We start from the raw sequence: 25,721 nt of genomic DNA, 5'->3' as shown, positions 1-25,721 counted from the left end.
CACCTGGTGATGCTCAGGGGTTACTCCTGGTTATGCGCTCAGAAATCGCCCCTGGCTTGGGGACCATATGGAATGCCGGGGGATGGGACCACGATTCATCCTAGGCTAGCTCGCAAGGCAGACATTTACCGCTTGCACCACCACTCCAGCCCCCCCTTTTTTTTTTGTTTGTTTAGTTTTGTTTTTGTTTTTGTTTGATTCATTTTGATTTGTCTTTTGTGCATGGTATTAGAAAGAGGTCTGAGTTTTGTTTTGTTTTTTTAGGCATGTGGCCAACCTGTTTTCCCAGCACCATTTGTTGAAGAAACTTTCTTTACTCCACTTCATTTTTTTTCTCCTCTGTCAAAGATTAACTGATCATATATCTGAGGTCTGTCTCTGGGTTTTCAGTTTTATTCCATTGATTTGCAGGTTGTCTCTATTACAATACCATGCTGTTTTAATGACTGTTACTTCAAAGCATCGTTTTGAAACTATAGACAGGCAGGAAGGAAACCCTCATGGCAATGAATTCTTAAGATGTAATAAAACCCAGAGATAGGATTTGGGGGAGTTACTTCATCATTGGTAAAAAGTCTCACCAGACATCACTGCAGACCCACTGAAGACTGGGCCCCCTACTGGGAGAAGCCCCAGCCAGAACAAAGGGCAAGAAAGGAACATCAGAGAATCAGAGAAGACCATCAACTCCCCCACCAATACTGGCAACCGCCCTAACAACGGGATTCTTACCTGGGCAAAACCCCAGATAAAAGTCAACTTGGAACAAAGGAACAAGTCACATGTGTGTTCCAGCCAATGCATGTGATATCTGCACACACATGTTCCCCATATCTCCCCTCCTGAGATGGCATTTCAGACTCTGGGCCTCTCTCTGCCTTTGGAGAAGCCTGAGCTCTGCATTCAGCATGTTAATCTCTTTCTTATCCTCTCCCTCCCTTTCCTCAGTGCTTCCAAATAACACCTGTTTTTATTCTACTGCTCATCCCCTCCTGAAATTCCTGTCTGTGAGGGAAGGCAAAGGACCCAAAAGGCCTGTGTAAGGTCTAGACCTGACTTTCCTTTTCCTGCAAAGAGCAATTCCTTGCTCCAGTCTGAGTCTGTGGTTCCCCAGGAGAAATCTTTCTTAGGTGGCAGGATTAAGACTCAGGTGGTGCAGAACAAGTGGACGTCAGGTGTGGTTTGATGGCTGCCTACCAGCGCTGGTGGGACTTACCTGTGGGTGCCATGAAAAATTCACCACAGACCAGATCATTCTTTGCTCTACCCAGCTACCCCCAGGGTAGCAGAGGTGGGGAAAAAGTGGTAGATTCCCTTCTCGGAACTGCCATCTCTGCTTCCCACTTCACATGAGTCACCCCTGGGACCTCATCAGGCATCCATTGGAAATTGAGGAGAGTAATGCCTCCCATCTTCTTTGTCCTAAGGTTTCTTTGGCTATTGGGGGGTTGGGAGGAATTACTATTCCATACAAATTTCAGGAGAATTTGATCTATTTCTTTGGGAAAATGTCATGGGTATCCTTACGGGGACTGAAATGAATTTGTACAATGCTTTGGGGAGAATTGCCCTTTTGACAACACAAACCCTCCCAATCCATGAGCTGGTGGGTTGAGTTTTCATTTCCTCGTGTCCTCTTTTCTTTTTTTTTCCATTGTGTTTTGTAGTTTTCTTTGCACAGATCTTTCACCTCTTAGACTGATTCTCAGGTACGTGATTTTTGGAAGCACAATTATCAATGTTTTTTTTTAATACCTCTCTCTTCTATTTCCTAATTCACATGTAGGAAAGCCATGAGCTTTTGCATGTTAAGTCTGTAGTCTGTCCCTTTACCACACAGATCTGTTGTCTCTAGGAGCTTGTTTATCATCTTTAGGGTTTTCTTTTTTTGTTTTGTTTTGTTTTTGTTTGTTTTTGGGCCACACCAGGTGACGCTCAGGGTTTAGTCCTGGCTATGTGCTCAGAAGTTGCTCCTGGGTTGGGGGACCATATGGGACGCCGGGGGATAGAACCGTGGTCCATCCTAGGCTAGTGCTGGCAAGGCAGACACCTTACCTCTAGCGCCACCGCGCCGGCCCCAATCTTTAGGGTTTTCTATAGTGTCTGATTTTCTCTACCCTGTGGCCATCATGCACATTCAGTTCCAGAAGGTTTTCATTGTCCCCTGTTGCTTTCCCCCATCACAGGGGGCCCCTGCGCCCTCATTCTTCCTTCTTACCTTATGTGGTTGGGCACCTGTCATGCTCATCACTCAGAGATTGGACCTGAGACCAAGCCAGTGGACCAGAGTTTCTACCTTTTACCCAAAGGCATTCCCCTAGCCATTCTGTCCTCGAGTTCTGGGTACCCTCAAGGGTCCCAGTTAGGGCAATTCTGCTCCTTTCACAGGCTTCAGATCAGAGTAGTCCCGCCCTGGGATGTCCTATGCCTGATCCGTGCCCCTCATCTCATCTCATCTCATCTCTGCTCGCTCTTTTCTCTCCGAATTGTACGAAAGATTCAGTTCCCGCTGGACGTGCTGATCTGATCCCCAACCCATCTCGTCTGTTCCTGGGCTTCTGCTGCATTTTGAATTCACCCTTTGTGCTCTCAGATGATTCCATTTCCATCCTACGCCTCACAATCCGCTGCTATTTGATTCGACTTTTTGATGCATACGAGCCGTTTGATAGGGAAATTTCCTCAGGTGCTTTTCAGACAAGAGACAGCCCCTTTGCTCCCGGACTAGATTCGTGTCCACACTCTCTGGTCCTGAGGCCCATTGTTAGGGGCCCCCACGTGTCTCTCACTCATGAGAGTCTGGTTAGAAGGGGAAGTGTTAGTCACAGGGAAAGGAATTCTTGCAGCCAGACATTCTCTCACCCGGAAACTTGTAGAGAGGGGCAGCCCAAACCAGCTGGGTCTTTATCTACAAAGACCTGCTAGTGGCACAATTTCACAAACCAAACCCCAGAGAGAGCAGCCCTGGCTCTGCCCACAGTCCTCCAGCATGGAGGAACCCATGGAAATGGGTTCAGGGTTCAGGAGGAGCCTCAGGGTTCAGGACAGGCAGGAACCTTCATGGACGAATTCTGTTCTGAGCTGCAGCTTCAGAAATGGGCACATTGATGGGGCAGAGCCTTGGCACAGTATGGAGGGTGGTTGCCTTGCACACAGTCAACCCAGGTTCAATCCTCGGCATCCCATAGGTTCTCTCGAGCCTGCCAGGAATGATTTATGAGCACAGAGCCAGGAGTATTTCCTGAGCACCACCGGTATAGCCCAAAAAAGAAAAATGAATCCAGCTCATTGTTTCTGCGACAGGCTCCATGACTTGCAATTAGGAGCATTCATCGCAATTAATGATGCAACTTCGAGGTGTCGGGCAGCGCCCCTGCGTGTAACTTGTCTCCTGATTCCAGATCTTTCTGGGCTGACTGCAGGCCTGGTAGTCCCTGTGCATGCAGGTTTGGGACCCAAATTCTCTAGATCATTGAGCCCATCTTTCCTTCTTCCCAATGTTCCCCATGGTGCACTCCTAATATTATTTAGCTTAAAAATCCCTGAATTCTGTGACTTAATTAAAAACCTTCTCGGAAGTTAATGTGATGAATGTGAGTTCATTGCCTCTGTTCAGGCAAACAGGATTTGGGGTGATGATGAAACTTTTTCAATAAAAAGGAGCCGCAGGAGTGTGGGAGAAATAGGGAGGTCAGGAAAGGTGTTGGTGGGAGCTGGAACTCGCCTCTCCTGCGACACTTTTGTCCTTCTAGAGACTGCAAGAACATGCGACATGGAAGGTCTGACTCCATGGCCCTTGGTTTCTCCTTCTACAACTGCGTGAGGGTAGCTACCCCTCCACCCCAGCAGTGGAGACCCAGGAACATCAGGGCTTGTACAACCATGGGGAAGAAACTGACCATACTGAGGGAGGTGGAGTCTCCACAGGGGTCTCTCAGTCACTCAGCTAAGCTGTTGAGTCTCTGTCCCATACCTGTAGAGTTCCACTGCACATCTGCCCCAAGCTCTGAGCTTCTTCTAGCACCTGGTCTGGGCTTGGAACATGGTGGGGGGCGCTAACAAGTTTTTGGGTGAATTTCCACCTTGCTGGCTTTGGGTCCTATTTCTTTAGCACCAATCCCTAAATGTTTCCTGTCACCTATCTAGCATCTGCCTGGAGGCCAAAGTGATAGGAGTGTTTGCCTTGCATGTAGCTGATCCAGGACAGACCTCAGTTTGATGCCCGACATCTCATATGGTCCCCCAGGCCAGGAGCAATTTCTGAGTACATAGCCAGGAGTAACACCTGAGTGTCACTGGTTGTGGCCCCAAAACAAAACACTAACAATAAGCACCTGCCTGCCCTGTCACTCTCTAGCATGTGCCAGACCCATCTTGGCCTCCTGCTACCTGCCCTTTCCTGGAGTCAGCCCCACCCTTCCACAGACACTGCCCTGATTGCTATAGACACAGTCCCTCAGACCCAAGGTTTCATGTTCTAGAAACATATTTTAGAACATGTTCTAGGACATGTTCCAGGCCACAGTCTAAGGCCCATTCTAGTACATGTTCTTCTAGGGTGTCTCTGCATACCTCTTCCATTTATGGGCTCAGGAGCCTGGTCACCAGCCGTGGACCCTGAACAGCCTAGGTCATGGCAAGGGACAGAGCTGGGCCTTGGGAAACGCCTGCTACAGGGAATGCAGCCCTTTCTGTCGCCCTATTAAAGGTCACACCCTAATTCTACAGGACTCATAGGGTTCTGTGGGGCTCTGTACCCTTGTCTCTGAAGGGCTAACCACTATAGGGCCCAGCCACCTTGTGTTGTGACCGAGCCAGTGCACACCCAAGCCAGGCAGCTGTGTGTCCTGGACGTGACAGGTGCCAAGCCCAGTGTCCCACTGCCTCTGTGGCTGCAGAGATAGATGCCAGCTGAGTGCTTCACCAAGCTCTGCAAATATTAATCCCAGTTCAGTCCTCCTCAGCCACTCTCCAGGTATAGAGAAAGATATGCCGCTGCTGCCCTGTACCCCGCCTGAAGGACTCAGTGCTCCTCCCTCCTCCCTTTGCCATCTGCCAGCCCCCCATTGTCAGGAAGGGATGACCCACAGCAGCACCCATAATTCTAAGAGGCCTGAGGACCCCATCATTTTAGAGCTTGTTGCACCTTGGTCCTATCTCTGTGTTTTCTGTTCTTAAACCCTGATCAGACAAAGATTCAGTAGGTCCCAGCTATGCAACCTTGTCTCAGAGCTGAGGGTTGCCTTACTGTCCTTTACTGTCCCTAGGTTCCTTGTAGTACCCTCTGCACTGCTAACTCTGAGCCCGACATCCTACGTGTGCCAGTTCATTCAGCGCCCATGGTGCCAACTCTGCAGTGCCACCTGCAGGCAGACATTTCACACTTGCTATCCTAGATTTTATTACCAGTCTGTTTTGTTTTTTGTTTTGTTTTGTTTGGGGAGCTACATCCAGATGGTGCTCAGGATTTCCTCCTGGCTCTGCACTCAGGAATTACTCCTGGAAGTGCTCAGGAGATTCTATGTAATTCCAGGGATCTCCCCCACTATAATGTCACTCCAGTCCCTACTTCCAGTCTCTTCACTTGACTAAAATTCCTGCCCTAGAAATGTTTGCTCAGCCTTCATTTTCCCGGAATAAACAGTAGCCAGGTGTACAGTGTGTGAGTGGTTTAATTTAGGTATCAGAAGCATTTCAGAGAATGTGGCCAAAAATATCATCTATGCGTCTTTCCCCCGTAAGCCAAAGCGTGTGCTGAGTTATTCATAGTTCGACACTCACAAGCCACATTCAGTGAGCTTCTTTCTCATAAAGAAAGAGGATTGAAAGGGAGCTGAGCACTCGGCTTCTTGACTGTGTTTGCTCCAAGGATGATACCCCAAAACACTGTGTATGAAGGAACACAGCAATGGGGGAGATGAAGCACAGTGGAAGAGCCTGGTGTGAAGACCCAGAGCCTCTGGGACCATATTAGCCCCAGCAAGAGCCTGAGCCTGTATCCCCAACTGGTCCATGGCAGGTAGAAGGCTCTTCTGGGGAACACTGAAACATGTTGATGCCATACAGGTAGCCTGATAGGCTCTGCTCCATCATGCCCAGCACCCTCCCCTTCATCTGCCCTCCAGAAAGTTCAGTGGCATCTGCTCTCTCCCTGCAGGAACAAGCACCCCCGAAACCATGGCCCCGGTGATCGTGGTGCCCCCGAGAAACTCCAGCGTGGTGACAGGATCCAGTGAGGTGACCTTGGAGTGCATCGCCAGTGCCAGGTTTGTGCTGCACCCTGCAAGAGAAACATCTCAGCCTCCTGCAGGTCCCGCAATCCCATCTGCTACCTCTACAGCCGTGTCTGGGGCAATGTCCACTTTCTTCAGGGGAGCAGCTGTGGGGGAGAGAGCCAACCCCACATCCAACACCTGGTTTCTGAATGCTCAGGCCCTGAACCCCCACATCAGCCCTGTCCCCTCGTTTTTCTGCACCAAGCTTTCCCAAGGATGAGATCCTCTTTCTGGCCATTGTGGTCACAGGAAGCTTCCCCCCCCCATTCCCTGCTGCCCAGGGCCACTGGCCAGTCACCTACCCTGCTTCCTGACACTATAGACCTCCTACTCCCATGCACCCCGTGTATCCCTCTCCCACCCTCTGTCCCCACAGGCCAGTGGAGGAGCTCAGCGTGCACTGGAGGAGAAATGGAGTGCCAGTGACCCGCGGGCTGCACAGCCTGGGCAGGCGCCTGACCATCAGCGGCCCCTCAGCAGCTGACATGGGGCTGTACGAGTGCGAGGCGGCTCTGCCTGGGAGCTCAGTTGAGCCTGCACAGGCCCAGGCCTTCCTGTCGCTTATAGGTAACTCTGGAGCCCTCCAGTGTCTCGGCCTCCTGGGAAGGGCCTCCCGGGTCATTTCTGGCCCAGAACTGGGAATGGGGTGGACCTTGGGCATGTGTCCCCTTCTCTAGGGGCCTGTGTGTTCCCCTGGCCTCCCTCTGTGCAGGGGCCAAGATGGGACCATGTTCAGAGTCAGTTCCCAGCCAGGATGGTGCCATGTGCAAGAAGTCTGTGATGGAGCTGAGGGAAGACGAACTGCTGCCCCAGTGTAGGCCAGAAGGTGTCCAGCAGGAGGGTCAGGAGCGCAGGCACCGTGGTGGGCAGTGTCTGGATCCTGATCCAGGGCATTAGGGTCAGAGGTGGTGCTGGATCATCCTCAGTGGCCTCTCTGGCCTATGGCTACTGCAAAGGAGAGGGTCCAACAGGGCTGCACAGACTGAACAAGTCAAGCCAGGAATGAGCCAATCAGCAGAGCCAGTCGGCAAAGCCAATCAGCAGCATCAACTAGAGTTCCCAGTCAGCAAAGCTGATCAGCAGAGCCAATCAGCGGAGCCACTTAGCAGAGCTGATCAGAAGTGCTAATCTGCGGCTAGTTGGTGAAGCCAATCAACAGAGTCCATCAACGGGCGCCAATCAGAGCAGACCATCAAGAGTTACTCCTCCAGAGGCCTGAGAGATAGCACATAGAAGAAGGTGTTTGCCTTGCACATGCCCACCCTGGTTCTATCCCCAGCATCCCCTAGGGTCCTCTGAACCTGCCAGTAGTGCATTCTGAGTGGATTCCTGAGTGCAGAGCCAGGAGTAACTCCTGAGCGCCCTGGGTGTGTGCCCTCCTCCAACCCCCAAATAGTCACTCCTCCAATCACCTCTTTCTTGTTTTTGTTCTGTTTTGTTTTGTTTTTTGGATCACACCCAGCAGCGCTCAGGCGTTGCTTCTGGCTCTGCACTCAGAAATTGCGCCTGGCAGGCATGGGGGACCACATGGGATGCCGGGATTTGAACCACCGTCCATCCTGGATTCTTTGCATGCAAGGCAAACACCCTACCACTGTGCTATCTCTCCAGCCCCACCAATCACCTCTTTCATCTCCCATTTCTCCAGTGAAATGACCCTAAGAATGGAGAAATGCGCATAACTTGTGACCAGAGTGGAGCACAGCCTCAAAACCCTGTCCCCTGCCCCTGCCTCCTGCTTGTACCCTTGAAAATGGCAAGGGCAAATTGCCATCAAAAGACGAGCTTCCTATTGTGCAGCAGCCTTGTAGCTGCCAGCCTACATCCTTTTCCCTCTCTCTGTACCAGTAGGCCCCCTACACACACACACACACACACACACACACACACACACACACACACACACACAAACACACACACACACACACCAGAGGAGCTCCATGTGTGTTATGTCCACAGCCAATCTCTGTCCATCTCAAGTAGCCATCTCCAGTAGCATCGTTGGGAGGTAACTGCACAAGAGAAGACCCTTTCATCCCTGCAGTAAGGGCACAGGGATCCATGCTTGCCGACAGACTCCCGTTTCACAGTGGGATCTGGCAGTGTAGACTGAACAGAACAGAGGCCTACTGGCAGAAGGGAGGGATCCTGACATGGCTTCTCTGAGCAATGTGTGACAAATACACATTGTGCGGCTTCTACCTTGGGCAGCTGGATTTGCAAATTCACCCTCACCAGGTTAGGATCAGCAGACACAGCTCGTGGTGCCGTCTGCAAAGTCCCTTCCCTGCAGCAAGCATCAACTCTGTCGTGCCTCCCCTGGCAAGTTCCAAGCCTGGTCCACCTCAGGCCCTGCCCACCGCAGGGGCCCCGCCAAGCCTTGCTCTGCGTCTCCAGCCCCAGCTCCGTGGAAACAGGCGCTTGTGGAAGTCGGCGCCCAGAAATTAATTACCACACCGAGAGGGAATACAACAGCCCTTTGTTATCCTGATAATGAAATCACCGGCACCTCGGCGCTCGCCAGACTTGGCTGTGCCACTGTTGAATCTCTGCTGAATAAACTCACAGAAATATTGCCGCTTATTCTCTAAGGAAATGGATTGTTGAACACAATCCCTATTTTCTGTAGACTATCTGGAGGGCGGATCTTGTTCCAAAGACCAGAGGCCCCATCTCTCCTTCGAGCTGTGTTTTCACCTTCCACTGAAGTCTCAGGCCTCTGTTTGGGTGAAGATATTGGTGTGGCCAAAACAAGGTGCCAACAGGCCATGGTTTCCTGCCTGCCTGGACCCAGCCAGCTTTGCTGGACGTGCCTGGGCAGCGCTTTCTAAACTAGTGTTTGTTCAGATGCTGAGGTGAACAGACCTGCATGGCCTGTGATGTTTCAAAAGACAGAAGCCTTATGTACCAGTGGGCTTCATTCTTCTCAGGGTTCTGTGAAACTCGCCCTGATCCATGCCCCTGGGCACTAGTCACAATTGGCTCCAAAACCTGCAAGTGGACAATGCTTTGGCCTCTCTCTGATTCTGCATTTGTGTAATGGAAGCAGCCAGCTTTTAAATCAAGTTTGTGTGTGTGTGTGTGTGTGTGTGTTGCATCAGGTACCCACACCCAGTGGTGCTCAGGATTCACTCCCAATCTTGGGGTCAGGAATCACCCCTGGTGGGACTCAGAAAGTCATAAGTGATTCTTGTTATAGAATCTGGTTCAGCCTCATGCAAAGCATGTGCCTTATCCCCTGTGCTGGCTTTCTGGCCCTATATAGTGCTCTAAGGATGCTCAGCCTGTTTCTAGGCACTGGGGAGGAGGGTCTCTGGAATCCACTTCTTTTGCTTAAGGGCTGTTGTGTCTTTTCTGTTTGAAGAACCCCCATATTTCACCACTGAACCAGAAGATCGGATTTGGGCCAAAGTGGAAGACAACGTGGACATTGCCTGCCGAGCAATGGGTGAGCTGAGGGTCTTTGCAGGGTGTGGGGAGAGGCTGTGTGGGGCTGTGTGGAGCTGTATGGGCTATTTCAGGGCAGTGCAGGGCTACCCCAGCCTGCTGAACTTCTCCTTCCTGCCCCTCAAAGTAGGATGCTGCTTCCCCTGGGAGCAGCAGCACAGAAGCCTGGACCCTGCTTCTCTGCAGGCAAGGCACATGCAACCTGTTCTGGGGTTCCCCCTGCAGCTGTATGTCCCAAGGCAAAACAGGGCAAGTGTTTTCTTCTTGTGGAGGGGTCATGATGTCAGAGCTGGGGCCATGACATCAGAGTTAGTGCTATAGCATCAGATGTCCTCTCTGGGGCTATAACATCAGAGCTGGAATTGTGATGTCAGAAGTAGGAGTCATGACATCAGACCTGGATTTTGTGACATCAGAACTGGACCTGTGATGTCATATCTGAGGACTGTGATATAAGAGCTGATGATCAGGGCCGGGAGGTGGCGCAAGAGGTAAGGTGCCTGCCTTGCCTGCGCTAGCCTTGGACGGACTGCGGTTCGATCCCCCGGTGTCCCATATGGTCCCCCAAGCCAGGAGCGACTTCTGAGCGCATAGCCAGGCATAGCCGGGTGTGGCCCAAAAACCAAAAAAAAAAAAAAAAAAAAAGAGCTGAGGATCATAACCTCAGAGCTGGCTGAGATATCAACAGTGAGCTATGATATCAGGACTGGACTGAGGCGGCAGAGACAGTCCCAGTGAACCACGTCCCACTCCCCCCTGTCCTGCCCCACCCCTTCAGCACAGGGGTGGTCGTCTCTCTGAGCTGCCCTAGGATGACTGGTCTCCCACAGTCTCTGCTCTGCCAGCAGCACTGGAAGGCCCCTGCCCCCAGCTTACCCTCCCAGGAAGGGTGATGTCTGGAAACAAAGAAGAGGGGTGCTCTGGAGCCTACACCCTGAAAGGGCCCTTTCTCTACCTCCAAGGGAGGTGACAACAGTGACTGATAACTCCTGGGACCCTCAGGCTCCCCCAGAACCATGATCTTGTCTCAATTGGAGCAGGTGGGAACCAGTCCACAGGCAGCCAGATGCCAGCTCAGCATTGTGTAGGGCCTCCCTCATTCCCGGGTGGTAGGTGACCTGGAGTCTCCCTTGGCATCATGGGACAGCACTGGACCCAGTGTTCTGCTCTGTGATCAGCTGGGGTCCTGCTCATCTTCTGGGCCAAGAAGCAGCAGCCAAGGGCAAAAGGGCTTCTAGGGAATGGGGCTGGCCCCTGCCATGGAGTTCCACTCCCCTTGGATGAACACCAGTTCCTCACAGCACTGCCTCAGAGGAAGCCAGAGGCTGGAGGGATTTGGACATTCATCCCTCACTCATCCCAGCCCCATGCCCTGCTGCAACCCTTGTTAGCACCCCCCCACCTTCCTCCCACTGCCTCGCCTGTTGCCACACTTCTTTCTCACTGAAGTCACTCTTTTTTTTTTTTTTTTTTGGTTTTTGGGCCACACCTGGTGATGGTGATACTCTTGGCTATGCATGCAGAAATCGCTCCTAGCTTGGGGGGGGGGGTCCATATGCGATGCCAGGGATCGAACCAAGGTCTATCTCTGCATCGGCCACATGCAAGGCAAACGCTACTGCTGTGCTATCACTCTTTTGTTTTGTTTTGTTTTTTGTTTTTTGGGCCACACCCGGCGGTGCTCAGGGGTTACTCCTGGCTGTCTGCTCAGAAATAGCTCCTGGCAGGCACGGGGGACCATATGGGACACCGGGATTTGAACCAACCACCTTTGGTCCTGGATTGGCTGCTTGCAAGGCAAACACCGCTGTGCTATCTCTCTGGGCCCCACTCTTTTCTTTTAAGATATATTTTTAAATCACTTTATTTAAAGCACCATGATTACAAGGTTGATCATAATATAGTTGGTTTTTCTCCATAGTTACAAAGTTGTTCAAGATTGAGTTTCAGTCCTATAATGTCCAACACTTTCACCAGGGTACATTTCCTACCACCAATGTCCTCAGTTTCCCTCCTGTTCTCCCCTCTACCTGCCTCCAAGGCAAACATCTCTCTGTCTCTCTTTTCTCTATTGCTGTCATTCTTTATCTGTCTCTCCCTGTCTCCCTGACTCTGTCCCTCTGTGTCTCTGTCTCTCTCTCTCTCTCTCTCTCTCTCTCTCTCTCTCTCCCTTTTTTTCCTTTTAGACACTGTGTTTGCACTATTGTTACTGAAGGTGTATCATGCCTATCACTTTCCCTCCCTTCAGCACCCTATTTTTGTCCAGAGTGATCATTTCCAACTATCATTGTCATAATAGACCCTTCTCTGCACTCATTGCCCTCCCCCACTCTTTGTGGCAAGCTTCTTAACATAGACTGGTCCTCCTAGCCATCATCTCTATTATCTCTGGATATTATTATCATCCTATCTTTTTTATATTTCACAAATGAGTATGATCATTCCATGTCTTTCCCTCTCCCTCTGACTCATTTCACTCAACAAGACTTTCCATCCCCATCCAGTGTCTCTCAGCAGTTCTGTGTGAGCTGCTTTTTACTCTTACCTAGAAGTAAGTCTTCACAGTGTCTATGGGAGGCATGAGAGGAGCCGCAGTCAGGGCCAAAGAGATGCCACAGGCTCAAACAGCTGCAACACTAACTCTGTGTGTGTGTGTATGTGTGTGTGTGTTCAGGGACTGCCTGGGCCATGTCTAACCCCACAGCGTGTATCTCTCCACAAAACTGGCCATGGTGGGTCTCAGCTAACTTCATTCCCAGTCAGAAAGAGAAGGCGGCCTGAACCCTGTATCCCCATAGACCAGGGTGCATGCAATCTGTCCTGGGATCCCCTGAAGCTGCATGTCCCAGGGCAAAGCAGGGCAGGTTTCTCAACCCTGTGGCAGGATCATGATGTCAGAGCTGGGGCCATGACATCAGAGGTCCTCGCTGGAGCTATAATGTCAGAACTGGGATTGTGACATCAGAGCTGGAGTTGTGATGTCAGAACTAGAGGTCGTGATTCAGACCTAAGGTTTGTGACATCGGAGCTAGGGTCATGATGTCAAAGCTGGGGATTGTGATGCCAGAGATGAGGATCATGACTTCAGAGCTGGCTGTGATGTCAGCACTGGACCATAACATCAGAGCTATGTCTGAGATCCATGGATCAGTTATTGTTGCTGCTCTGACTCAACGCCCCATACATAGCCTGTCATCTGGCGTGGCCTCGCCAGGCATGGCCCTCCGTCACCTGCATGTGCCTTCAGTCTCAGCCACTATGGGACAGACCCCACACTTCAAGGAGGCTTCACACGGTCACCTCTGTGCTGTCTGCCTGCCCCACTCTAGATTGCACCCTTGGCCCACTGCATACAGACCCCTTTTCTTCATTTGTTGGGCTACCAGGAAAACCCTCCTTCACCCCTGTATCAACCAAGGCATCCTCTGAGGATCCTGGCAGGGAGAGGGAGGTGCAAGAGGCCATGCCCACTGCCAGCTGGCCAAGACTGTGAGCACAGGGTTTAGGGAGACGTGATAAAGTGGGAACCTCACCTGGACTTTGTGGTGTGTAGGACAGTGCCTCCACCCACCCCTCAGACATCTTCACCCCACTTTCTCCTGGGTTCCAGACAATCTCTGGCTCGTGGACCCTTTACCCCCACCATGAGTCTGAGTGTATCTATCTGTCCCTCCACAGGTGTCCCCCTCCCAACACTGCAATGGTTCAAGGATGCTGTGGCCCTGGACCAACTCAGGAATGCTCGCTACACAGTGCTTGCAAGTGGGCTCCTACGCATCCAGCGACTACAGCCTGAGGATTCCGGCATCTTCCAGTGCTTCGCCAGCAATGAGGGTGGGGAGGTGCAGACATCTACCTACCTGGACGTCACCAGTGAGTGACTCTGGGCCGCAACTAAGAGTTCTGGTCATCTCGGGACCACGAGGACTGGATGTGCCTAACATCTCTTCCTGAGTCCCTAACACACCTTGATGTCCCTCCCTTGGCTCCCAGCACACCCTAATATCCTTCCCTGGGCCCCCCAACGTACGCAACAGCATTTGAGTAGAAGCTGTATGGTTGGTTTCAATAGCAACTGCAGGGATCCCATGTCCTGGTTTGTAGTTGCAAGTTGCCTGTTCAGTGAGGGCAGTTCTGGACGTTTCCTGAGGATCAGGCAGGAAAGGCCATGCCCTGGGGGATGGTGAGAGCCAGGACCGGGTACTGTTCTGGGGTGCAGCCAGGCCGGCCCCCATGGGAACCCAAGACCAGAGGTCCCAGGAGAAGGGAATCTTGGGGGATATTCTTGATACATGCAGGGAGATATGGGAGCCTCTAAGGGACACACTAGGTGGGTGTGAAAAGGATATAGGGGGGAAGAGGCAGAGGAAGCTGGAGGGGCAAACAGGAGTCTGAGGGTGGGTGCAGAGGGGAGAGAGGGGTGCTTCCCCCAAATTGGGGTGCAGGGAATGGAATGGGGAGCTGCTAGAGTAGTGTCCACAACCCAGAAGTGGCCCTGCAAGATGCTGAGGCAGGGGCCATGTGGAGTATGGGGGCATTGTAAAAATATAAAATATAGTCCTAGTGTTGGGGTGAGAGGCCTTTCTCGGCATGGTGTCTGTAGCTAGCCCCTTGGTCAGCGGGTCTGAAGGTGTAGGATAACGATGTAGAAATTCACAAGCAGTCAGATGAAGTTTCAGGAGTCAACCAGCTTTATTACATGGCCGTAACCACCATGTGCATTTCTCCACATGGTTTCTATTCTAAGCCTTTTTAAGCAGTCTCCTTCAGCTGCCCTCCTCCATCCTTGCTGCCTTTTTTCTGCCCTCTTTCCCTCTCCCCAGGCAACACCTTTATTCCAAACATCAGACCCCTCCCAACTGTGGGTGGGTCTGACCATCCAGGTGGGATAAACAAGAAATTGGGGAAGGGGTAACCTAAGGGTACCAGAAAAATTCTTCAATAAATCCCCACCAAGGTCCTTCAAACATAGCTTCTGCCTTCTGGGCTAGGTAGCCGGGAAGTCCTCGAGGCATCAGGATACAAAGACCAGGCTGGCCCCTCCTGGTTCTTCTTCCCATCTTCTCCATTCCCCCACCTCACCTGTGCCCATCACCGGGACACAGTTCTGGATAGCAGTTCAGGCAGGGACAGTCTCCCTGGGGTGTCACTGCAGGGAGGCATGGCCGTGGTGCTCAAACCCTAACCCATCCCTGTCTCGTCCAGACGTGGCGCCCTCCTTCACCCAGCTGCCCATGGACACCACCGTGACTGATGGGGCAACGGCCGTGCTGAGGTGCCAGGTCTCAGGGGCACCCAGACCTGCCATCACGTGGAAGAGGGGTATGTGGCCACACTCATTTGCCCTCACTCCTCTCCCCTCCTTGCCCCAAAAGTGTCCACTCATCTGTTCAGCCTCCATGGTGTTTGGGGCTTGTGGGTACCCCTAAAATGGCAGCCCCATGGGGACTCAGTTTGTAAAATGAACTACCTGGAAAAGAGAGAGAGAGAGAGAGAGAGAGAGAGAGAATTTACATGTGTGTATGAGTTTGTATGCACTGTGTATATGTGAGTATGTGTGACTGTTTTTATACTGTGTGTGTATGTGTGTGTGTGTTAGGAGGGAAGAAGCTTCTAGCCCAGGACCCTCCAGCCCCCATTGCCTTGTGAACCTCCTCACTCCCCTCTGCTCTTGGGTCTGTGAGGACAGTCACTAGGTCTCTTGAGGACCTTGTAGCTTCCAACTTGTGGTGCTCAGTGCTTTGGTGTTCATATCAGCAATAGCCCATCTCGACACCAGCTACCCCTTGAGGCCCCAGTTGTCATAGGTGACTGCAGATTCAGTCACCCCAACATTTCTGTTGTCCCCCAAAGAGGGCTGGCACAATGCCTGCAGCCGGGAGACAATGGCCCCTCCAGGGCCTCACTGTGGCGTGTTCTGTGAAGGGCTCAAGCTGTGGCCCCTTCTTTCCTCATGTTCTCCCCTTGCTTGTGGTTCTGACCTTTGGCTGCTTCTGTCTCAAGTACCGAGGTGCTGTTGATTTCCTCTCTTGCTGTCCCTCAGGAAACCACATTCTGGCCAGCGGCTCTGTGAGGATCCCCAGGTTCATGCTGCTAGAGTCAGGGGGTCTACAGATAACCCCCGTCTTCATCCAGGATGCTGGCAACTATACTTGTTATGCAGCCAACACAGAGGGCTCCCTGAAGGCGGCAGCAGCGCTCACTGTGTGGAGTAAGTGTCTGTGGGGTTCCTGTCTGTCCCGTCACCTCACACCCCTGTCGATCCTAGGTCGCCTCATACTGCCCACACTCAGCCTTGCCTGCCTCAGCTCCACTGAATTAAGAGATTCCCCCCGCCCCACTAACTTGTAGAAATCTATAGAATCATTAATTTTCAGTCTCTCAAAGAATAATCAGAAAATGTACTCAGGTTTAATTTGGGGCCCTTTAGAAGAGACAAAGATTGACTTTTCCAAGTCAGTGGAGTAGAACAATGATTCGAAACTATTTCACACCCACTTCTGGGTGCTCATATCCCCCCTCCCCTAGATGGGCTGTTCCTTTGACTTTTCCTGTGGTGCCTGTGGGAGGTTCTTGGGGGGCTCAAAGCTTGTCCTCAGACTCAATGCCCAGTCTGGCTGCCTTCTGCACAGTCGGACTTGGTGCCCTATTCAAGACAGGAAACCAGCTTGGAGTGGCACCAGGCGCTCTTCTGAGACATTGGACAGGCCATGGTCTCAGCTGGTGGCAGCAGTGGAGTACACATCCCTCTCTGCAAGTGGCAGACATGGCATCTATGCATTGAGGGGCTGCGGGAAGCTCCAGGCTCACTCCTGATAGGCTGAGGGATGGGGCCTGTCTCAGCCTCCCTTCCTGGTAACTGCAGGGAGAGGAGTCCTGGCACACACAAAGGGCCTTGCTGAGGACAAAGTTTCTGAATACTCATGGTACAATTGTGAGTCAGACTTTTCAGTCATGCAGATATGAGAAATGACCAGACTGAGTATTTCCTTGGAAAGGAATCAGGATTTTTTCCCTCTAGAAGACTAGAGCTCTGGTGCATATCTGTGTAAGCATTTCCTTCCAGAGCATTCAGAGGTTCAGAGATGTCGGGGGTACTCCCCAACCTCCATGCAGTACAGAGGAATCCCTCCAATTCCCACCACTTCTGTGCTTCGCTTCACACACATTCAGCCAAGAGAAAACTCTGAGAAAAGTCTGCTCGCTGGGCCCGGAGAGATAGCACAGCGGTGTTTGCCTTGCAAGCAGCTGATCCAGGACCAAAGGTGGTTGGTTCGAATCCTGGTGTCCCATATGGTCCCCCGTGCCTGCCAGGAGCTATTTCTGAGCAGACAGCCAGGAGTAACCCCTGAGCACTGCCGGGTGTGGCCCAAAAAAAAGAAAAAAAAAAAAAAAAAAAAAAGTCTGCTCCCTAAGGTGCAAACACGCCTGATGCAGTGGGTGTGAGGAAACTCACTTGTACAATGGATTCAAGGAATCCCACTCTATGCAGTAGATATGAAGAAAGTCTTAGGGTCAGAACAATAGTACAACAGGTAGGACTTTGACCTTGATCCTGTTCCTCCCAATATGGTCTTTTAAATCCTGCTAGAAATGATCCCTGAGATCAGAGTCAGGAGAAAACCCTGAGCACCACTTGGTGTGGCCCCAAAACAAACAAAAAGAAAATCACGGATGCAGTGGCTCTCTTTGGAGGTAACTCGCACCATGCAGTGGGGTGAGGAAAAATGACCTCCCTGCCGTGCCTGAAGAGTAATGGCCACGCAGCGGGCCTGTGGAAATGCTCCTTGTGCCAGGGTCTGAGTTGTGACTTGCGCTTTTTCCAGACCGCACATCCATCGTGGACCCTCCTGAGGACCTGGTGGTGATTAAGGGGACCACGGCTGCCCTGCGCTGCGGAGCCACGCATGACCCCCGCATCTCTCTCCGGTCAGCTCAGGCGATTAGCAATTGGGGTCCATTGATATTCTGTGAGCTTGTACCGGGAAGTCGAGATGGGGAGGGAGGGTTCGGGGAAGCCGGATTCCCAGTCCAGACCCCCGATGGCGGCAATTTTCGGGCGTGGGCTCCGTCATCCATCACACGAAGCCCGTCTCCGCTCCGACCTTATGTATTATTTACAGTGCGCCCCGCTCCGCTCGGCGGGTTCAATACGGCGCCTCCTGCGCTTCCTGCCAAGGTTAATACACTCTCTGTACAGCACACTTGTCACAGGCCGGTACTTAATGAGAGAAAAATCCAGGGGGATCGAATAGGATTTCAGCAGTGTTTGCGCTGGGGCCGCTAATCCTCCCGAGGGCCTGGCTCCTTCCCCGAGGTCTCCGAGTGAGACGGGCCTAGGGGAGTCTGGCATGGAAGGATGACAGAGGGGTCTTCAGAAGCATCTGAGGTTTGGACGTTCACAAGGGGACCCCACCCCCCACCCCAGGGATGTGCAGACCAGCTCATGCAGCTCACACAGGTTAAATAACCCTTTTCCAGCAACCTGGAAAAGAGAGACAGGGAGGGTAGGAGAGAGATGCAGGCACCTAGTTTGCCCTCTGGCCTTTGCCCAGGAGATCTCTGTCCTCCCAGAGCCAAAAGCAGGAGGCTGTCTATCCATCTGTTTGTCTGTCCATGTACACCTTTCCTTGGGGTGAGAACCCAGGAGCCAAGCACAGCTGTCTTTTTTGTTTTGGGGGTGCCACATCCAGCAATACTCAGAGGTGTTACTCCTGGTTCTGCACTTAGGGGGTAACTCCTGTCTGGGGTGTTAAGAATTGACTGCATACAAGGCAGGAACCCTCCCCACTGCACCATCTCTTAGGTCCCCATATGATTGTGTTCATTGCCAAGTATTTGGGGACTCGCAGCCTTGAGTCCTCTCTGGGGTTCCAAAGCTCAAAACCCAGATTTGCCTTAGTGAAAGGGCAGGGAAGGTCAACACAGGCTAGAAGCAAAGGGATTCGTGATGGTTCCAGAGCTACTGAAGGGGATTGCTATGGGGAGATCGTGGGAACTTGGGCCTGTCCCCAGTTTACTCCCACCTGGGTTTGGAGGACCCTCGGGGCAGAGTCCTTAGGACCTGTTGGGTTTCTTGTGGCTGAACCAGATCAGGGTCCCCATCTTAAGAGGTGCCGCCCAGACGGGCCTCTGTCCTCCAGAGCTCCATGCACTGTCACAGGTTGCTGAGCTCTGTACCCCTGATAATGGCACTGCTCTTCTTTGTGTCTCAGCATCATTCAGACAGATGTCATCTGTGCTTGCTAGACACACCGCATCCCTGGGGGAACCCTGTGGGAGGGTCATACAAGTTCAGCTGGTGGTGATGACACCTGAATGCTCACACCCTGAGCCCTGAGACCGGCTATTTCCCGTTCTCCTCAGTGTCCTGGTTTTAGCTTCCACCTCTGCACTGCAGCCAAGGTCCCGGCTCTTGGGTTTTCCTTTCCTTAGGGCATCCTCAGAGCGTAGTGCCCTGGGCTAAGACTGTGGCCTCCCTGGCAGCCCTGCCTGACCTGCTTCTCTGGGCCACAGCTATGTGTGGAAGAAGGATGGGGTGGCCTTGAGCCCGGCCAGCAGCTCCCGTGTGGTGGTGGAGAAGGACGGGGCCCTCATCATCAGCCAGACCTGGTCGGGAGACATCGGGGACTACACCTGCGAGATTCTCTCCAAGGGAGGCAATGACTCCAGGACAGCACGACTGGAAGTGATGTGAGTCCTGCAGCCCCTAACCAGGGCCCCTGAGCAGTCCCGCATATAGCCAGGCTCTACTTCCCCTGGAAAGGGCTGACTGTGGCCCTGTGAGAGCCAGGAAGAAGCTGCTCCTGAGGCCTCTCAAGGTCCAGCACTGACCCACGAGGCCCCTCAAGGTCCAGGAAATTGCTCCTGAGGCCCCTCAAGGTCCAGCACTGACCCACCTGGCCAGGCCCCTCTGTGGCACCTGCCACCTTGCCCAGCTCTCTAGGACATTGCAAGACAGCCAAGACCTTTGCCACAAAGCCAGGAAGAAACCAGAGAGTCACATTGGACAGGTTCCCACCAGATCGCTTTGCCCTCCAACCCTGTGCTTGCCAAGAAGCTCCTGAGCATGTGCACAGGTGCTGGAGTCACCCCACACTCTGCAGCTGTTCCCCTGACAAAGTGGACCCACACACACAGCCTATCTGAGTGGTGTAAACACTTCTCTGGAAAGCACTTCCACTTGTTTCTGCCCTGGCCTCTGCCCACTTCCCTCCAAGGACCACAGAAGCTCCTGGTCACCAGAGACCAGGAACAGGCTCTGCTGTGTGTAGCACGGGGTCTGTGAGCTGTGTGTCCTGTGGGCAACTCATGACAGTCACACATGTGCTCACATATCCATATGCACCCATGCCATATTCACAGCACACATGTGGAACACGTGTGCATAATGGACACATGTTCACACTGTATACACAGGTGTTTACATGCATGCCTGCTGTATAACAAACATGTGCTCACATATGCGACCATGCATAGGGACACATGTCCAGTACAATTGGACATACTAGCACAGTCACATTCATAGGTGCTCACACTCATGCCTGCTGCATAGCACACACATGTGCTTATAAATTCAGCCATGCACAGCCACACACAGCCACACACGTGCTCACACAAGAATATGCATGACCACACAGGCATATGGAGACACTAGGGCATCCAGTGGCCGTTGCTGCCCATGCTGTCCCCCAGGTTATACCCTCAGGGTCTCTGATATGATCCAGGCACAGGTCAGCCCATTCATGGGGCTGGAACTCCTACAGCTCAGATCCCCACACTAGCCCCAGGATCCCCGTCATCTGGGCATCTCATCAGATGCCTTCCCTCCCCACTCCACAGCATTATGGCAATGCCTTCTCAGGGACACCATGTGACCCCTGGGAGCCTATTCTATGTAGCCTTACCTCTGGGCAGCTGGGCAGCCTTTCCCAGTTTCTCAAGAGGGAAAACTCCCACAAGATGACGTGGCTGTATAGGGGTGCTATGGGGTAATCATAGGTGCCTCTGACTTCAGGTTTCTGCAGGTGCTCTCCAATGCCCACAGGTCAGCATGAAGAGGCTGCTTTGGCCCTCATTCTCCTCCCACAATCCCCCTTGCATCTCCAGGCTCTACCAGGAGCCAGAAGAACGCAGGTTATACAGCTGAGAATCAGAGTGACCCACACCCCAGCTCTGGCTCAGCTCCTCCCCTACCCCCATGTCTCAAGCTGTGGGCAGCTGTTGGTGGCCTCTCGCATACCAACGTGAGTCTGGGCAAAGAGTCCACACAACTGCCCTGTGGCCTGTCTTGAGGCCTCCTGGAGCACTCCCCAGTCATCCATCACAGCTAGATCAACACGTGCCTATCTCTGGCAACAGCCGCCAAGCTGCATGTTTCCGGCCAGGCCGCTCTTTGTTCTGCCCGAGCCCTGACCTGCTGATTTACATATCTCTCCGACTATTTGCTTATTTGATTTTCTCTAAGTAAAATACATTTTTCAGCCGGTGTTGCTCTATCTGTGAAAATAATAGGCTTTCTGTAATGCTAGAACACCTCATCTCTAAATATAGAAATACTTGCAGATTTGTGATTCAAACCAATTCGGGGCTATCTCCCTGCACCATAGGCTGGGTGGGGGCTACCGCTGCGTGTCTCAACTTGCTGACACCTGGGGGGCCAGCCACACATTCAGACCTGCAGGGCACCCAAAATGGCCTCTGTCTTGTCCCCCACAGGATGGGGGTTCCCTGGCACCAGAGCTCGGGCTGCCTTGCTAAATGTGGGGATCACAGGCAGGGCTGGGGCCTCCCCAGAACAAACTCCTCTTTCTCCTTCCTCTTCTTCTTTCTCCTCCTCCTCCTTATCTCCTCCTCTTCTTTCTCATCCTCCCCTTCCTTCATCTCTTTCTCTTTCTCTTTCTCTTCCTCCTCCTCCAAAAAGATTTCCTTGTGGCCACAGGTGCAATGGATGCCTTTCTGCCCCTGTGGAACGCAAGGCTAGACCCTCTGATGCTCCATCTCCTGATGTGGAAGGGAGCTGACTGGTCCCCACCCTGACTGGTCCTCTGACATCCCCGTTCTGCCCCTCCCCAGAGAACTGCCCCACTCGCCGCAGAATCTCCTGGCCAGGCTCAACTCCTCCCTCAGCCACACGGTGTTGCTGTCCTGGGTTCGCCCCTTCGATGGCAACAGCCCGGTCCTGCACTACATCGTGGAGCTGTCAGAGAACAGTAAGGGGCACCTCTGGAGATGTGGGGAGAATCAAGGGTGGGGTGGAGTCAGGAGAAGGAGGGGTCACCGGGGCAGAAGGCGTGGTCAATTGGGAGGGACCAGGTAAGGGGAGGAGTCAGTAGAGGGTCAGTGGGCAGGGTCAGGGAACTGGCCTGGATGGGCGGGGCCAGGGTGGACAGGACTACCTTGGTCCAGAGCCCTTCCTCTGCAATGGACCCTCCCTGAAGTCATCACCCTTGGCCATTGCCCAGCCTCATCTCCTGTGGTATCACTGCCCAGCTCCATTCCTGATGCCCCAGAGAGCCTAGCTTTGTGGCCCATAGCTGTGCTTTTGCTGGCTGCCTGCAGCTTGCCCGGTGCCCCCTGAGTCATGTGCTCAAAAGGCTTCTCACCTCAGGGTCAGCCCCTCACTGCCCTAGTCTGTCCTGCTGGTGAGGTCTCCTGCTAGCTTCCCCACAGAGCTTCCAGTGTAGACAAACCCCAGCAGCCAGACCCTCATGCTGTTACTCCCAGAGACCGAGTGGATCCGACTCCTCACATCCTGCCCGGCTGATCAGCTGCCAATAGCACCAGTCGTGTCTGGGCTTTGCTGGAACCGGCTACGGCTCATAGCCCATTAGCTGCTGCCCCAGTAGACCGGGCAGCCCTACCCTCTGGGCCACTGATGGGGTTTTAATTTTTATGAGGCTCTAGTGCCCTTAGGGGCAGCTGAGCTCTGGCTAATTACGGTCCACAGAGCTGCTTAGCAGCAGGCCCTGCAGTGGAAATTAGATTGGCCACACTTAGAGCAGCCGAGGCCAGTCTGCAGACCAGGCCCATCCATCCGGCCACTTGGCGGCCTAGCCAGCAGCGCCTCCTGCCAGCCCGTCCCACCTGCCTGCTCACAGCCATTGGCCACACCCCCTCAGCTTCCCCATAGCCCTCTAAGCTCCCCGTCGATGAAGCCTGGACATAGCCCAGACCTCAGCCACTGCCAGCCCCCTATGGGCCAGCCCCAAACCCCTGCCAGGAAACTTGGACACTACAGATGACCTGCATGGATGGGATGGTGGTATCTGCCTTGTTCCCTCATGCTTGGACTCCTGCTTCCCTCACCCCTGCACCTCCTCCCTCCTCCCTCCACCTGAACTCACGCCTAGCCCCCTACTCCTTCCTCCCATGTCCCCACTAGCCGCTGCTCAGTTGCCTTCACCACCCCTGCTCAATACCCTCACCCCTCTCTTGGGCCAGTGGGGTCTTTTCCAGTTCTGAGTGTCCTGGACTGCCAAGTTGGTTGTTCCTCCCCATCCTTGGAAGTCTCAGTCCTGCCACCACCACCACCACCTCCACCTCCTCCTCCTCCTCCTCTTCTTCTTCCACCTCCTCCTCTTCCTCCTCAGTTTCTCATGTTCCTCCTCCTACTCCTGCTTCTCCCTCTCCTGTTGCTCCTCTTCCTCCTCATACTGCTACTCTGCCTCCTCTCTCCATCCTCCCAGAGGAGTCTATCATCATGTGCACCCCCATGCGCTGTCCCCTGCAGTAGTGCTGAGTGTCCCCACAGGCTGAGACCAACACTGCTGAAAGAGCCTAGACAGAAACGGGGGCTTGCAGTACCCAGAACCTTCCTGGGGTTCACCAATCATGTCCCAGGGTGTTTTAATTTGCATTTCTTTGATGGGAGACTATGGGGCCCATTTATTTTGTGTGGTGGCTTTTGTGCTTTCTCTGCTGAGCCCTGCCAGCCCTTTCCTCTGTTTCCCATCAGAGCCTCGGGGCCTTTTTCCGTCACTTGTAACAGGCAGTTTTTCAATTTGCTCCTACCCTTAATTTTTGTGTATCATTTCTTGACATCTGGACACATTCCATTTTGATGTAGTTAAGTTCCATTGATGTTTTCCTTTATGATTTCTTTCCGTACTCAGGCTAGAATTTCAACACCGGCAAGTGTAAAATACATATTCTTGCTGGCGTTATGACTTGCTTTTAAAGCTCGTTATTTTAATTCATTCAACCCTAATTCATCTGCATCTCCGATGTGTTAAAGCCCTCTAGCCTGCCACTAATATCTTCTTTCCAAATGACCCAGTTTTCCAGAATATGCTATTAAATCACTGGCTTAATAGGGCTTTCCTTTTCCCTCCATGAAGGGGCCTGTTTGTGGGGTGGGGGGGTTCCATTGATTCCTCACCTGATAATCTAAAATGTTTCTAAAGTGATTCCCAGGGGGCATAAGTCTCTCCTTTTCCCAGAAGTCAGATAGTTCTGGTCACCTGCTTATTATTCTAGAGGAAGAAGCAGTGTTGCCTCATGATGAGGGGCGCCCAGCTGACCCCTTCCCAGGCTGCTCTGAGCTCATAGGGACTCAGCTTCATCTGTTGGGGAAGGAGAGCCGGAGGAGGTACAGACTTGTACCTGAGCCTGGCGCTGGACCCAACTCCATGCCAACAAACAGGGTTTTCTTTTCATCCCTTCTCCCTGCTGTTGGGACATTTGGCAGCTCATGATGATGCTGGGGATTCCTTTTCGTTTTTGTTTTTGTTTTTGGGCCACACCCGGTGTCACTGAGGGGTTACTCCTGGCTACTCGCTCAGAAATTGCTCCTGGCTTGGGGGACCATATGGGATGCCGGGGGATTAAACCACGGTCTGTCCTAGGCTAGCGTGGGCGGGCAAGGTAGACACCTTACCACTGTGCCACACCTCAGGCCCTAGCCAGGGATTCCTTTTCTGTTCGGACAAATGCTTGGTTCTCTTTTTTTTTTTTTTTTTTTTGTTGTTGTTTTTTGGGGGGGCTACACCCAGTGACAGTCAGAAATTGCTAGGCACTCAGAAATTGCTCCTGGCTTAGGGGACCATAAGGGACGCCAGAGGATTGAACAGAGGTCCATTATGGGTCAGCCACATGCAAGGCAAGCACCCTACCACTGCACTACCACTCAGGCCCCTCACTTTTTTTTTTAAGGAAGACAATCATGTCTTCTCCAAATAATGAGAGTTTATTGTTTTCTTCTTATTTGCAAATCTGATTACTTGCAATGAGTAACTGAGTCGGGCGCTCCTTGTTTCTTTCTTTCTTTACTCCCAATTTCCATGGATCGTCTCCGAGTATTTCACTCTGCCCACAGTATTGATTTCTCTGCTGTTATTGAGATGCGGTGGGCATAGATTAAGATGCAGAGATCTTGTGTGAGATCTGAGCAGCATCTGCACCTTGGGACCCCCCAACTCTCCTGGACACAGATCCTGGACCCCACCGCTGGGCTCCTGGGCTCTGGCTTTGCCCTCCTCCAGGCCCTGAAACTTTCCATTCTGGAGCTATTGGTGTGAATTGGTACTTTCCTTCCTGCAAAGCCCCTTTCTTCCTGGCTGAAGAAATTGCCCCATCCCAAGCAGAGTGTCTGTCCTGAGTCACACACATGCCTACCTAGCCCTTCACTGTCCTCTTGGCTGGGGACACACACACGCCATCACTCAAGGAAGGTGACAGGTACTGATTCTGGCCTGATCAGGTTCCTAAAAGGCTGTGCCCACTGCCACCCCCATGCTTCCTAGAGACCCTCCCTCCTTCTCCTCTCTCTCCCTACTTCTTCCCTCTCTCTTCTTCTCTCTCTCCCTCCCTCCCTCTCCACACCTTCCCTCCCATCATCTCTCCCTCTCCCCTGTTCCCCTTGTGCTCCTGGCCCAGGTGATCACAGTGGGCTGGGTTGGCCTATCCACCCATAGCTGACATGGTAAGCTCATCTACCTGGGCTGTTCTTCAGTCTCTCTGGGGGCATTTCTGCTCTGGGTGTCTAAACTCTGCTGGTCA

The 25,721-nt window shown here is 52.6% G+C and overlaps 1 protein-coding gene across 1 annotated transcript in view; it reads left to right on the top strand.

The window, feature by feature from the left end:
* Positions 1-25,721, top strand: part of SDK1 (sidekick cell adhesion molecule 1) — a 456,939-nt gene that overhangs the window by 395,463 nt on the left and 35,755 nt on the right. Inside the window, exons 7-15 of the mRNA XM_049788197.1 lie at positions 6,158-6,266; positions 6,652-6,842; positions 9,640-9,723; positions 13,401-13,595; positions 14,928-15,044; positions 15,766-15,933; positions 17,549-17,651; positions 19,239-19,415; positions 21,798-21,934. Of these exons, the coding sequence (XP_049644154.1) occupies positions 6,158-6,266; positions 6,652-6,842; positions 9,640-9,723; positions 13,401-13,595; positions 14,928-15,044; positions 15,766-15,933; positions 17,549-17,651; positions 19,239-19,415; positions 21,798-21,934 (1,281 nt within the window). The remainder of the gene's footprint in view (positions 1-6,157; positions 6,267-6,651; positions 6,843-9,639; positions 9,724-13,400; positions 13,596-14,927; positions 15,045-15,765; positions 15,934-17,548; positions 17,652-19,238; positions 19,416-21,797; positions 21,935-25,721) is intronic.

The sequence above is a fragment of the Suncus etruscus genome, chromosome 15, assembly GCF_024139225.1.
Source record: "Suncus etruscus isolate mSunEtr1 chromosome 15, mSunEtr1.pri.cur, whole genome shotgun sequence".
Taxonomy (NCBI): domain Eukaryota; kingdom Metazoa; phylum Chordata; class Mammalia; order Eulipotyphla; family Soricidae; genus Suncus; species Suncus etruscus.
This window is presented reverse-complemented; position numbering and strand designations above follow the sequence as displayed.